Consider the following 15576-nt stretch of genomic DNA (forward strand, 5'->3'; position numbering starts at 1 on the left):
ATACACATTCTCTCATTATTAATATATTATAATATGATCGTTGTCTATAATAAACACATGAGCAGTAAGCCAACCTCTCTGTGTACTGTGTGCGGACTGGGAGATCTCTGCAACCCGCGACTGACACCTGGTGGTGGAGGGCGGAAACACACCTTTTTCTCGGTGACGATTCAGTGATTCAGTTATTAATGATATTATTTTGGGTATATATATATATATATATATATATATATATATATATATATATATATATATATATATATATATATACACACATCTCATTGCATCGCTGATTACACTTTCCCTTCAGTGCATTTAAGCTGGATCAGACGAGAGTCCAGTGAGCTACATAGGGCTGAGTGGATCCCAGAGCAAGACTGATACATTTGGGTTAAAACTCTCCATGACGAAACGAGCCTATCCAAAGGCAGAACTTGGAAAAACTATTTTTGAGTGTGTCCGGCCCTTTTCCTGGACCAGGTTCCTGTGGGAGGGTCACTGGAACAGCATGGGAAAGTTCCTCTCCTCCCGATGACTTTTCTCCATAACAGCTCGCCGCTCAGACAGGACAGACAGAGGAGAACCTCGGCAGGAGAAACTCTTCAGACAGGCACTAGAAGACACACCTATTTAGAGACAGGTAAGAGTCATGTCACCCGGTGTTTAGTGGACTGTAGTGGACAGTGCTGAGGCAGTGGTGTTAGCAGACTGTGCTGTTTGAACACTAGTGAAGTAGAGCGAGACACAGCATTTCAGTCAGACTCTCAGCAAATCTTATGAGTCTTTATTTTTTATATTTCTAGAGTGAGGTTAAACAGAAAGAGGCAAACTGTTGTAACCGACATTATTAACTGATTTTTTTAGGATTTATCATGGCCCTAGTTGGACTTTGAATAAATAAACAAAAAATATACCATATATTTATGTGCAAATATGTTGTTACACACGTATAAAATTATATATATATATATATATATATATATATATATATATATATATATATATATATATATATATATATGGTATTTTTTTGGTTTATTTATTTATTTATGTTATGTGTATATATATATATATATATATATATATATATATATATATATATATATATATATATACCTTTTTAAAAAGTTTTAGGAGTAAATACTAATCATATAAATATAACATGTATTTTTGTAAAAACAATGAGGCCGCTGAGATGTCGACGATTTGACACTTAAATAATAAGAATCTAAAAAGGAAAATAATGCTTCTAAAAAACAGTTTACTAGAAGGAAAACATTAGATTTTAAAATTATTTTCATGTCACTCAAATTGAGCACATAATACCTACGACGGGGTGTTAAAATGGTCCAAATATTAGAAAAAAAATCTATGAAATGAATAAGGATGTTATGCCTGAGGTCGGAAGATATGTATTTCTGAAGGATGATGAACATGTTTTTTATATTTATTTTATTTTATTTATATGTGTGTGTGTGTACTTAACTTCTTTATTGTTAATTGTTAATACACTAATATGTACACTAATATCTATCTGTTTTTTGGCATACATATAATGTATAAAGTGTGTGTGTGAGGAGAGAGAGAGAGAGAGAGAGAGAGAGATAGAGAGAGAGAGAGATTATGTATATATTTGTTTTTTGGGGTGGTCACACACTGGTGTCTGATGTAGTTGGCTTTAGAGTTGCGTGCGGTTTTGCGTAAACAACAAAGTCCCTCTGGCCACACAGAGGAAAAAAGAGCCCTATCTATCCAGAGGAGGGCAGAGGGGTAAGAACTCAGAGCAGAGGATGTTTACCCACATGTCGAGCAGTTTGTCATCTGGGGACCGAGCTGAAAGAAAAGCAGTGACAGTGCCGGAAATTCTGCGACAAGCTCAAAACGGCCATGCATGTTTGTAAACCATAGCAATTAGAGTCATCATTATTTTTCCAAAGGGCAGTAGCAGTCGTACAATATCTGCCTAATTTGGTCATCTCAAACTTAGCAAATCCACACAGTCACAGAGTGTCAGTAAATAAAACTTCTAGTCTGTGGCGATTAGACAGTTAAACAAATCCAGGCCTCACACAGGCTCCAAGTTGTGGAAAATCTCAACCTGAAGGTTAATGTGGCTGAAGAAATGGGGAGAAGGCTCATAAAGCGGCATCAGAGAAAAACAAACAAACAAACAAACTATTAAAGAAGTGTGGGAATCTTACTGAGACATCTGGGGAATCTGAGGCTTCAGGGATTTACTGCAAATGAGTAAAGGTCCTAAAGACCCTTTCTCTTGATAATTCAACATAGCAAGTGTCTTTGTGAGTCAGCCACAGCTGTTCTACACATATTGTGGGGGGCCATACAAATGAGAGGAGAGTACACTATTTATTTAAGCCTTTCACCAAAATGTCATAATGTCACAGGCTTGACATTTGCCAGCTGTTTGTTTGTGCTGACGAGATTGTAGATTCTCATTTCCTGTGTGTGTGTGTGTGTGTGTGTATGTGTGTGTAAAGGGCTCGCCGTAATTTCAGTTTGTGGCTCTGAAGTTGCCACATGCTTGTTCCATAGGTTAAAAACATGAAAGTGTGAAATATCAAAGCTAGATTTCCTATCAAAGATTACATTTGGCTTGGAGAGGAATCTCCACTGATGATAAGAATTAGTCCAAGATTAGTTTTGCCCTCAAAAATGGATTTCCTGAATAGTGTGTTTCAGTTCTGGTCCTGCCCCACCACGACCTAGCATACTGTAGTGTGTCTCTTGCTCTAACACACTTAGATCACCTGAGAAAAGGCTTGCATTTAGTTCATTAGTTAGATCACATGAGTTAGGAGCAGATAAATCTTCAAAAAGTGCAGGACCATGATTGAGAACCTGTGTTTTAGACTGGGAAGAAGAATCACCATGTACATTTTAAGACTTATCAGACTCTTTGAGTCTTCAAAGCTCTCACTATAAAAATAACCAGAATGTGTCTCTGTACCCCAGAGTTGCACAAAATATTATCTGTTTATGATTATCTCAATTTGAGATTTTTGCAAAAGAATACGATATGCAAATGAGACTGCCAAACAAATGATTATTGTGTGCTGCTGTGGGCATGCTGAACAATGTCAGATGTTTCAGATGTGCCTTTGTGGGTGTTTGAATTAGTCAAGGGACTCAAATGATCCAAAAATGTTAAGTAATCTTGATCTAAGACTGATTTTTAACTTTGTTACATCAATGTGGTTTTAATACAGTGTAAGAAGTATCACATGGGGAATCAGGGGTTTAGCGATTTACAAAATGTGTAATCAGATTTGATAAGCTGAACATGAAGAGTGCCTGAAAGCATTCGCTCTAGATATTAACTCTATTATTAACTCTAGTAATAAATAACTCTAGTATTACTATATACTGTATATTGTTGATATATTGTTGCAGATGGTATAGACGCCATATATACACAGATCAGCCATAACCTTAATAGTTTCTATACTCAATGTCCATTATAGATCCACTTATCATATAGGAGCACTTTGTGGTTCTATAATTACAGACTGTAGTCCATCTGTCTCTTTGCGTACTTTGTTAACCTCCTTTCACCCTGTTTAATGGTCAAGACCCCACAGGACCACCACAGAACTGGTATTACTTGGGTGGTGGGTCATTCTCAGCACTGATCTGACACTGATTCTCAGCACAACACACACTAACAAGCCACCACCATGCCACCATATCAGCTCATAATATTAATACTTAGTAAACTAATCTAGTAAATTAGATTAGTTAGATTAGCAGAAGACTCTGTCACAGTAAAGAAAATCACCTCGACTTCTATGTTGGAATTGTACAATACTGGTATAAGTGAATGTGTACATTTTGGAGGCTGCAAATAAGGTTTACTTTCTACAGAGACTTATACATATAGAACTAATTTGCCAGCCTTGAAGTCCAGAAATGGTACAGTACCTCTTAATCAACCATGTTAAGTCTGTGTTGTTAAACGTCATGTGTTCGTTGTAATGATTCAATACACTGTACTGTTACATACCTAAGTACCAGTGTAATCCAAATATGGTATTTTGTCAAAACCATGCAGGCCTTAATGTACTTGTATGTGCATTTGCAGGTGCAGAGGATGAGCAGAGGTGACTGGGGTTTTCTGGAGCGCCTGCTAGTGGAAGGTCAGGAGTACTCGACAAACGTGGGACGGGTGTGGCTCACTGTGCTCTTTCTCTTCCGTATGCTCGTCTTGGGCACGGCAGCCGAGTCTGCCTGGGATGACGAGCAGTCCGACTTCGTCTGCAACACCGAACAGCCTGGCTGCGAGGCTGTCTGCTATGACAAGGCTTTTCCTGTCTCGCACTTCCGCTACTTCGTTCTCCAGGTCATCTTCGTCTCCACACCTACCATTTTTTATTTTGGCTATGTGGCTCTGAAGGCGGGCAAGGACCAGAAGCCAGCAGAGGAGAATGTGGAAGAGCAGCGCAGAAGACAAAGTGATGGAAAATCCAAGCAGAGTAAGCTTGAAGTGATAAAAGAAGAGGATGAGGAAGAGGAGAAACAAGTGGGAACAAAGAAGAAGAAGCAGGAAGAGCCTCCTAAGCTGAAAGGCAGAATGCTTGGTGCATATGCTGTAAGTATAGCCCTGAAGGTTGTGCTTGAGGTTGGCTTCATCGTTGGTCTTTGGTTGCTCTATGGATTTGTAATTCCAGCTAAATATGAGTGCCAGCGAGCTCCCTGCCCCCACACTGTGGACTGTTTTGTCTCTCGGCCAACTGAGAAGACCATTTTCACTATCTACACTCAAGTCATTGCTTTCATTTCTGTTCTCCTGAACATTCTGGAGTTGTTCCACCTCCTTCAGTTGGCCATCACACACTGGTTGGAGAAGAGATACCGGTACCAGGAGCTAGGGTCACATAGAAAGATTGAACGGACTCCCACTGAACTGGAGCTCACAGAAGTCCAGGCTCCATCATATGAGGAGAAGGGCAATCTTTTTCTTCCTGTGGGAAATGACAGTTATGGGCAGTCTGGCCGCAACTGGACTGAGAGTGAGCCCTACCTAACAGCAGATATGCTTCCAACCTACTCGAACTGTATTAGAAACAACAATTACAGACATCACTCCAAAAAACCCACACACTCCAAAAAACCCAGTAAAACTGTCCATAAAGGGAAGCACTCGACAGACAAACATTATGTATGAGACCGGAATGGACAAATTAAAAACATTAGCTTGGTCCAGTTTAATGGATCCTGTTTTGGAACATCAGAGCGAGGGATGAAACTCTCCTGCTTTGGTCTCAGCACATAACTGTGAGGCAGACACTGTTTCCCTTGTTTGGAATTAACTGTACTCCAGGCAGAACTGTCCTCCTCCAAAGGCATTTAAAGGTGGTAGGGCGTTCGGTGGTAGCCAGCCAAACATCATTAAGGACTCTACTTCAGCAATGCTGATAATCAACCAAAAGAGATAAAGGAACTTTATGTGGTTCTAGAAAAAACAAAGCCAACATGCAGTCTGAGATCTGATATTAAGGTACAGCAAATAGTAGTAATTCAATGAATGTCCATCAGAGTGCACGCCTCTGTCTATACAGTCTATTCAATGATCAGTACTTCAGATCTGTTTATTAGTTGTCTCAGGAACCTAAACAATTCACAGTTTTTTCACACTGTTTCATTTCTTTAGAGTGAATTATTTTAAACTATACTGTATGTCCAAATGTGTGTGGACACCCCTTCTAATGAATGCATTCAGCTTCTTTAAATTGCACCAATTGCTGACACAGATGTGGAAATGCACACATACAGCTTGTAGAGATGAACTGTCAAAACAATAGGGCTCTCTGAAGCTGTGGGCTAGCATTGCGTTCCAGTGCCAGAGCAGTGGAACTGTGTTGTCTGGAATGATGGTGGGGAGTTTGGGATAAGTTGGGGGGGGGGGGGGTGATAATCCAACATCCTCTAAACTTTCTGGTTGCTGAATGCAATCAAATCTTCACAGCAGTGCTCCAAAATGTAGTAGAAAGTCTTCCCTGCACAGAAGAGCCAGTTACTCCAACAAAAGCAGGATAATCTCTGTTTAAATATTCTTGATTTTGTAAGAAACGTGAATGAGCAGGTGTCCTGATACTTTTGTCCATATAGTGTATGTACCATCCAAATATGTGAATGCAAAGATGTATTTAACAATTAATATTTTTTAATTTTATACTGAATTTCATATTTATTCTGCTCTAATAAACTTTTATTTAGTTTCATGTCTGTTGTTACATGTTTTGTTATGTTCAGAGTCCTTATTTCTCACACACCTTCTCACTGTAGTCTTTAATGTATGTTCACACACAAATACTAACTACAGTGTGCAGGGTCCTGGTGTTGCAAAGTGGCTAATGACAAACTAGGGTTTGATTACCCAGCTGTAAACATACACAGTCATATCAGAATACTATTACCACCCCAATATCAGCTTCCCTTAACATATACAAGCATTCTGTAGTTCTATAATGCCAGGCTGTATCCATCTGTTTCTCTACATACGTTGCTAACCCTCTTTTCACCCTGTTCTTCAATGGTCAGGAAACCACAGGACCACCACAGAGCAGATATCATTTGGGTGGTGGGTCGTTCTCGGCACTGCAGTGGCCCTGACATGGTGGTGGTGTGTTAGTAGTTTGTGTTGCGCTGGTCTGAGTGGATCAGAGACAGCAGTGCTGCTGGAGTTTTTAAACACTTTTGTCAATTTTCTTTTAGACACTCTGACCTCTTTGTCCACCTAGTAGATGCAAAGTCAGAGACAGAAGCTTGTCTGTTGCTGCACAGTTTGTGTTTGTCATCCTCTAGTCCTTCACAGGACGCTGTTGGCTGGATATTTCTGGTTGGGGGACTATCCTCAGTCCAGCAGTGACACTGAGGTGTTTAAAAAGTTGCTTCAGTTCATAGAGAGTGGTTTACAGCTGATACCTGTTGATCGCATGCTTTTTGTTTGAAGCTGTTAATAATGGTTAATAATAGATGTTAAAGACAACCAAAATACAGAGATTTCCTGTTGTTCTTGAACATCACACTGCTTCACATTTTTCTGTAATTGCTAGAAATTGATATTCTGTGATATTGTAAGTGGAAAATGCTGTGGCTGGCTGTGGTTCTTACAAAAGCCTTCTCCTCATATGCTCAAGAAGCGTACATAATTACCTTACTGTTTAATTTTACAGAGAGATTGTTTTCAATCAGACTGTAATGCGTTTTACTGATGATTGCAAGTAGCCAGCTAATAGAAAACATGTCTCCTTCTTGCATACAATAATTTTCATCAGCAGATCATGATTTAGAAATAAATGCCTTTCCATAAATAGCTATTTAAAATAGAACAGAAGTAGTCTGCTCAAGTAAAAAGAGGTATTACATAAATGAATGCATTGCTTTATTATTTTGGTGCAAAAACATTGCTACAACCATACCAAAATATCACCCATATCCAATACCACCAACCAGGGGTACTGCCAGGGAATTTGGGAATTACACTGGTCCCACAACTCCTATCCACCCCCCCCCCCCCAAACACACACAGTGTCCCTATATTTTAACCAAATTTGCCCAGTCTAAACTGAGAAAAAAAAAAAAAAGATTATATCTCAGACTTTAGGTCTCAGAAGCAAAAATCCAAACATGCAAATCAGATAAACTAAAAATAAAAAGCTTACTTAGCTTATTTAACCTTCTCCACCCAGACATATACAGTGGAAATCTGGCCAACCAGCCATTTCAGTAAAAGACATGCTAATAGCGTCTAAACACATGAATCAGATAAGTTGAAATGGGGAAAGTATGGTGAGGGAGGCTGCAAACGTGCTAAAATGTACAAAATACTCTGCACAAACTCATTGTGGGACTAATATATGCCCCCTTATTCCAACAAACCCTAGAACTTACCATATCCCTTAATCTCTGTTCTCTGTGTTTTCAGTGTCGTCATTTCCAGCAATTTACTGAACTGTCTCTCCAGTGATAAGCTGTTATCTGTGGCAGGAAATGGAAATGGTGTGTTATCTACTAGGTGGGACAGCTTCTTCTGAACTTACAGTTCCTTGTATTTTTTAGATTCTGACCAACAGAATCAGATCAAAACACTAAACGGCGAAGAGAACAGGACATTGACGTCTTTCAGCAGGGTGCCTTCGACAAAAGGCTTCTTTTTTCTCTTGAAAGGTATGTATTTAGCTGGCAAGCAGAACATGTGTTTTATTAGGGGGAGTAACCAGCACTGCTGGGTTCCCCTCTTTGAGAGATTAATGAGCTGAGCGCTGTGATGCTGCCAAGCATAACCTGGAGTCTTTGCCCAGCGCGTGCGGCACTCTGCAGCAGTCGGCCTGGTGCTGAGTTCAGCCTGTCATCTCGGGCCAAAAGCAGAGCCTCAGAGGTGGCCCACAAGATGTGCAGGTCAGCGAGCAGCTGGTGAGAGTCGACCCTTTTAGCTTCCCCCGGCTGCCAAACAAAGAGATGGACAGTGCCTCAGAGAGCTGCCTGCTCTCCCAATGTCCTGCGCTCTGTTTCAGAAAAGGCATCACAATCTGAAGCTCTTCCTTTTTGTTTTCACAAAACAAGCCATTACCCTTCCTCAGTATGAAGTCCATAGAAGATTGTATTAAACGACAAGGGGATTTCAGAAATGCATGAAAGAGTCAAGTCAGTTCGGAATACTTTACCTAGAAAGCACTGGACATCAATTAGACGTCAGAAATACAGTGCCCTGCAAAAGTATTCGGCCCTCTTGAACTTTTCACACCTTTTGCCACATTTCTGGCTTCAAACATAAAGAAATGAAATTGTAATTTTTTGTGAAGAATCAACAACAAGTGGGACACAATCGTGAAGTGGAATGAAATTTATTGGATACTTTAAACGTTTTTTTTTTTTTTAAACCTGAAAAGTGGGGCGTGCAATATTATTCAGCCCCCTTGCGTTAATACTTTGTAGCGCCACCTTTTGCTGCGATAACAGCTGCAAGTCGCTTGGGATATGTCTCTATCAGTTTTGCACATCGAGAGACTGAAATTTTTGCCCATTCTTCTTTGCAAAACAGCTCAAACTCAGTGAAGTTGGATGGAGAGCGTTTGTGAACAGCAGTTTTCAGCTCTTTCCACAGATTCTCGATTGGATTCAGGTCTGGACTTTGACTTGGCCATTCTAACACCTGGATACGTTTATTTGTGAACCATTCCATTGTAGATTTTGCTTTATGTTTTGGATCATTGTCTTGTTGGAAGATAAATCTTCGTCCCAGTCGCAGGTCTTTTGCAGACTCCAACAGGTTTTCTTCCAGAATGGTCCTGTATTTGGCTCCATCCATCTTCCCATCAATTTTAACCATCTTCCCTGTCCCTACTGAAGAAAAGCAGGCCCAAACCATGATGGTATGTTCAGGGTGATGAGCTGTGTTGCTTTTACGCCAAACATAATGTTTTCCATTGTGGCCAAAAAGTTCGTTTTTGGTTTCATCTGACCAGAGCACCTTACCTTAAAGATTTCATTTTTACAATTTCATAACTTTTGGGTTGTACGTTGGAAGGTTTAGTTGAAAATGAAAATCTGGTTGATGTTGAATTTTGCCTGAAAATCAAAGTATCTGTAAAAAAACAAAAAACGAAACAAAAACAACATCGATTGATTCATTGTTGATACAACATTAGACAGGATCTCTTTCTCTCAGTGCAGTGTAGCTAGCGTTATGTACCATAGAATGGCTGCAGGGAGTGTGGAGTTCAAGTTCCTTGTTACTCTCTACTGGTATAAATTGAAGGAAATCAAGCTTTCAGCGCCACTTTTCACACTTGGTATCAGTTTACTACATCTTCACAGACTGACTGTTTACCAGCTGAAAGATGCTGAAGGCTTGGCTAGCGACGTTAGCAAGCTGAGGTAACAGACCACTAGCAAATGTCTGTTTATCTAAATGACTGGCTACCTTTCTCTGTGTACATTTCAGCTACATGCCATGCAACTCACTGTAGATTACTATGTTTATAAACAGCTATAGAGAACATGAAGCTGTCCTTCTGTCGGCGTAACAATAAAACAAGTATCTAAACTGCAAATGACAGGAAATGTACCATTAACAAAGACATATTATTGTTCATACTGCTGAAAACAAGTCCTGCTCAAAATGAAGTATTGACAAAATGAAGTATTGTGATTTACAGGATCAAATATTTTTACTGTGGAATTCATCCTTCACTGGAATGATGCAGTACAGATCTACAGATCAATAGATGTTGGTTTGTGGTCCCCAAAACTCATGTTTGGGAGACATTAGGTTTTGGTAACATCGCAACTTAAAACCAACGAAATATGTCAGCTGTTGTCACTATACAGCATTACACTGTCGCTGTTAGACATTGTCCTGATATTGAATTTTGGTCTCCCGATGACACGACCTACGTTAAACCAGATAACAACGTCTGTGAACATTGGTGGCAGCTGGGCTAGAGGCCGTCCAGTTCAGAAATTATGAAACTTTAAAGGAAAGCATGGGTGGTTCTTTGTATGTGCAGGTTCATACAATCACAGCAAAGAGAGAGAGAGAGAGTGAGCTGCCTCTGTGTCATGTCATTTCCTGTATCCTGACTTTCTTCTACTGAATGCTGATGCATTTCCTTTCTGCCAGCGAATGCACAATCATATAGACATCCAGTTAGGAGATTAAAACCAATGAACTATGTTCATTGAATGTTTTATTAAAGAAATTGCTGGGTTGTGTTCTGGACTGTATCTTGGATCTGATCGGATGATGATCCTAATCCCTTTGGGTGATTTTGGTGGAAACACCAACCCTCTGGTCACCAGAGCTCTAGAGCATTCTTAAAAACAAAGATTTCTACATGACTCATATGTCGGGCCGCTGATATGACTCATACGTGGAGCTCTTCATGACTCTGGGCACCTTTATTTTTAAGAATGAGACGGCCATTTGTGGCAGAGGTACGATGTGTACAGGGCAGAAAGCTCACACTTCCTGCCAGCTGATGAGATGAAAACATCTCTTTCCCCAGCTATAGCCATAACAAGGAAGATAACACACAATGCCACCATGGCATGCGCACATTTTAGGCCGAGACCTAAAAATAATGTGAAAGTTTGTCCTTTTAAATGAACGTGCACATGCTGTGATGTTTAATCAGTGAGCCGATTTTATCTGATCAGATGTTCCCCAATCATGCCAGCATCCAGTCAATATTTACTGAATATGGGAAAGCAAAATCCAAGCTTTTCTATGTTTCCGTAGAGAAAACAGGGCAGGTTTTAACACCAAATGGAGATTTAGAGCTTTCCACACAGTTACTTTAAACCCCCTGAGAAATGACGACACATCCCGATGCTACTGATCAATATCCTAGATCTCAAAACCTCTATTTTTTCTCACTTTCAGAGTTGCAAAGGGGTGGACATTTTTTGATAAATTTCCAGTTGATTACAGGTATCTTTTCATGGGAACATTAGCTTGGGATCTTTCGAAATATTCCAAAATGTAAACTTTACATGGAGATTTTGGGAAGTATGGGAATTTATTGGAATTAATAGGAAATTAATTGACAATTTAAAGGAGCTATATTGACAACAGCAGACATGAAGGTAACAATACAAGTAATAACTATGCCACATAGTTGCCAGCAGAATTTTATAAATGCTTAATTATTTCATTGAACAATCAAAAATATACAAAATCTAAAAATAAATATATTAATAAGTATTCATACTCGGTTACATTAAATAAACTATAGGTAGCAAGCCTACGCTGGCCTTGGAGAGCTAACCTCTTGCTAGCCTCCTAGCCTTGGTAAACTAGTCTGAAATTAAATTGCTCATAGAGCTTTACTGATTTACCAGATAGTGAGCAACTGTGAGATTACACTTTAATTCAAAAGTTGTTTAACTGTTTCAATGTTATTACTATTAATACAAATATGAAGCTTGTCAAAATATAAGCTGACTTTAGGTAGTCCTTTAGTCCAAATGTGTGCAGTCAGTAGTGGTGAGTGCCAGGTTTCTAGAAATCATCTGGACATATGCTGTACATGTGAACTGCTTTGGTATCATATCAAATTATTTTAGCCAAGATTATGCTTCAGTATATTTTTTACTAACTATATGTTAGTTTCTCACCTTTAGGTTAAAATATTCCCATTTAATTCCCATGAATTCCCATTATTACCTGTTAATTTGTTATTTTGCAGTCCTACTCACTTTGTGAGCGGGAATGAGAGATTAAATAAAACCTGCCAGCACATTGGCTCCATGTTAATTTCAGTGTGATCCTATTGCATTCTCTTAAAAGTGATCTAAATAGAGTCTGGACTATGACCTCCTCTTTCACTTTAGGTGTGACTTAAATACATTTCAGAATGTTTTATTAGCTCCTAGGGAGGCTTTAGGAGACATAAACAAGCCTTTTTGCTATCTTAACCCCCAGATGATCCCAAAACGAAATACTCATGTTAGGCCGAGAAGATCATCAAGATATTGTTCCTAGAGAAAGGTTTCCTGACAAGCAAAGCAGGTCATGAGTGAGTTAGGCAGAACACAATCCTCTCATTGTTTGCTGAAGATGGCCACAGTACAATAACGACAGCATCTATATCAAATACATGAGCTCTCAGTTCATGGGCCATTCCCATTTGTCTGTGATTGACAGAAGTACTTGGCTGAGTCCTTAATTTAGACAGCCAGTAGGAAAAGGGTTTGTATCTGCTTCCTGATTCCACTGCTGCTCTCTCCAGGGATTGGCCTGGAGGATTGTTCACCCTGACAATGGATTAGCGGTGGGCATTGTTGCATTGTTTATGGTGAAGTCCACCATAGCGCAGTGCTGGCCAAATGTCATGGCCACTTCATCAAAGGGCTTTGATGAATGAGGCTGTGAGAAAAGAGGATAAAAAGCAAAATGCAAATAAGTTATGATAAAGAAATATGATAATTTAGCTTTCTGGTTTTGATACTCTGACTTTTCGCAAGAAGATCTGCATGATACTATCCAATAAGCACATTGTTCTGCATTTTGTGGAGTAACAAAAGTCATATTCATGTCATTTCTCAGGTCTTACAGTATAAGGAGCAGAGGGATGTGCCATTCTTTAAACATAATACAATCTACTAAGGATGTCCCAATCAGGTTATGTTGCAGTCCGATCCGTCTCCTAATGCTGAGTATGAGCGGATCCCGATTTGATCAGATATTTGTGTTTGCATAAATAATACAGCCACACAGTAAAGATAAGATAAGCTGCAGATAAATACTGAACTAAAATCACTTTCTTTTTTAGTAGCAGTTTCTGTGATGAGACATTCTGGACTAAGAGATCTTTCTGAAACTATTTTATATTAATTAACATAATATAAAATAAAATATAATAAAATAATGAAATTCTAATCCAGTTTGATTTACCCCCCTGACCATTGAGCTCCTGCAGTACAATCACATTTTTTTCACAGTTTACTTGCTCCAAATCTTTTCCATACCTTCGCTCTACAGGGCTGCCGGTTTGGCAATAATGTCTGTTAATGGCACCTTAAGGACACCAGATGGCACTCTGAACACTGAGGTTAAAACAAGGACTCAGAACTGGATTGGGATTAAAATAGCCGATACCCGATCCAGGATCATATGCCTGGATCAGACATCCCTACAAGCTACACTTTCACATGACATGCAAAAAAGATTCAGTAGTTACTGGCTCAACACTAAAACTCCAGTGTAAAATCCCACCCCATTATCAGTTGCCAAAGACACTCAAAAAATCCAAACCCATTTAAGAAACCTAAAATCTATAGACACCATGAGGGGTCGGCAATATGATCATATATTATTGTTATGGTCATAAATTATACCACAATATGCTTTTCTGAACATATTGTGGATATCACACATCAACTATATTTAATTACAAACAGTATAATTAGTCCGATTTCCTGTTTAATGTTCCGTTTCATTTAATCACTACATTGCACATTTTTGATAGTATTTTGATTATCATAAATGTGCCACTACTGATTAATATATCCTGATGTCATGTTGACATTTTTGCCATATCGCCCACCTTTAGACACCATTGACTATGGAAATATTCCTCCAGACCCCCGTGAACTCTTATTTCTGCCTAGAATTCCCAATCCCTCACTCAAGTGGGTCAAAGGTGGGTTGTCCTAAGAGAAATGGAAGTCACAGAGTTCAAAGCAGGACAGTGGCTGCAAGTTGTGGGAACTGAACTGCGTGGCTCCTGGGAAAGAGGAGGATTTTGAGCGCCGTCCCATTGTTTCTGCGGTCGATGGGAATTTGCTAGTGAATAATCATGCCGGCATTGTGCAGCAGGCCTGTACACATCCTGGCTGAAGAAGTCAGCGGCGGCCGGTGGCGTCGCTCCCTCTTCCCGTTGTGCAGGAACAATAGAGCCGTACTCATGCTTTCCAGTGCCAAGCTCCCGGTGTACATTAATACCTGTTCTCTCTTACTCAAACACATACACACACCCTTCCCATTCCCTCCCCATCCATTCATGTGCAGCTGCGGCACAGCGCACACACATGTACAGCAACTACTAGCCAGAAGACCAGGCCGCAACATCACAAGACTCGAGCAGAGGTTGTTCCTGCTCGCTCAGTCCTTTCCGCACTTCACTCTTCTTGTTGCACAAGTGCAGTGAAGAGCACACTGTAAGAGCCACCTCAAGTGAAAGTGCGGTTACTCCAGAGTCTGGCTAACTGGAACTAACTAAAAGTATGCGTAAGTTCTAATTGATTACTGAGAGCCTTTAAAATCGTTCTGAACCACAAGGCGGAAATGATGAGAATGTTGTTTTTAAAGCCGTAATCAGGATGTTTTGAGAGTCTTTTCTATTTCGGGCTTTTTACATTTCTCCTAATGAATGGACAGCGGACATCATTGCATCTTTTATCTGGACAAGTTTCGGAACAGGGTCCACCTCTATCCAGGGCCTGATTGTGAGCTCTTTTTTCCTTTCCATGGATGGCCATATATAGCTAGAGCAGGCTGAAAAACATTACTTTGCTTAACCCCTTACAAAGCCTATGGACCACTGCCGGGCTTAAAGTGTTATTACAAACTATTCTATTACCAGAGAACAGCCCCACCAGTTTGTACAGATGTCCCTGTAGTTACTGAATAATACGCCTTAGCGTGTAATGAGCCTTGCTGTATTAAGGGGTTAATAACCACCCTGAGTGGGAGAAAAATTTATACAGTTTGGTACATATATTGCTTACCTCATGAACTTATAGTGAGTGATTACCATTAACAAAACAAAAAAAAACTAACAAACCAATAAAAGCTTGAAACACTTACCAAATTTTTCAATAAGTTCCTTGTTGGACGGCACTGAGGAGAAAACCAGATGGTGATGGATACCTACATTTATGCACCAACATAAAACAAGGCCTCACACATTTAAAAACTGACCTCTCAGCAGCAGTGGAGCAAAACATTGGCGAAAGGCAAATGTTTCCTCCATTATTTCTCCACTTGGGGCTAGAAAGAAATAGCTTTTCTACGTCCTGTTCATTAGACTAAGTGCTACAGCAATAAATACA

General features: G+C 39.7%; 1 protein-coding gene across 2 annotated transcripts; it reads left to right on the plus strand.

The window, feature by feature from the left end:
• Positions 1–530: 530 nt before the first annotated feature.
• gja4 (gap junction protein alpha 4) lies at positions 531–8003 on the plus strand. 2 transcript variants are annotated; one of them, XM_072674820.1, is made up of 3 exons: positions 531–640; positions 4100–4606; positions 7946–8003. In XM_072674820.1, the coding sequence occupies exons 2-3, from the start codon at positions 4109–4111 to the stop codon at positions 7985–7987; spliced, it is 540 nt and encodes a 179-aa protein (XP_072530921.1). In that variant the 5' UTR covers positions 531–640; positions 4100–4108; the 3' UTR covers positions 7988–8003. The 2 variants fall into 2 exon arrangements, with proteins under 2 accessions (XP_072530921.1, XP_072530920.1); XM_072674819.1 differs by lacking the exon at positions 7946–8003 and having other exon boundaries at positions 533–640; positions 4100–6239.
• Positions 8004–15576: the final 7573 nt, after the last annotated feature.

The sequence above is a fragment of the Salminus brasiliensis genome, chromosome 3 (genome assembly GCF_030463535.1).
Source record: "Salminus brasiliensis chromosome 3, fSalBra1.hap2, whole genome shotgun sequence".
NCBI classification, from domain to species: Eukaryota; Metazoa; Chordata; class Actinopteri; order Characiformes; family Bryconidae; genus Salminus; species Salminus brasiliensis.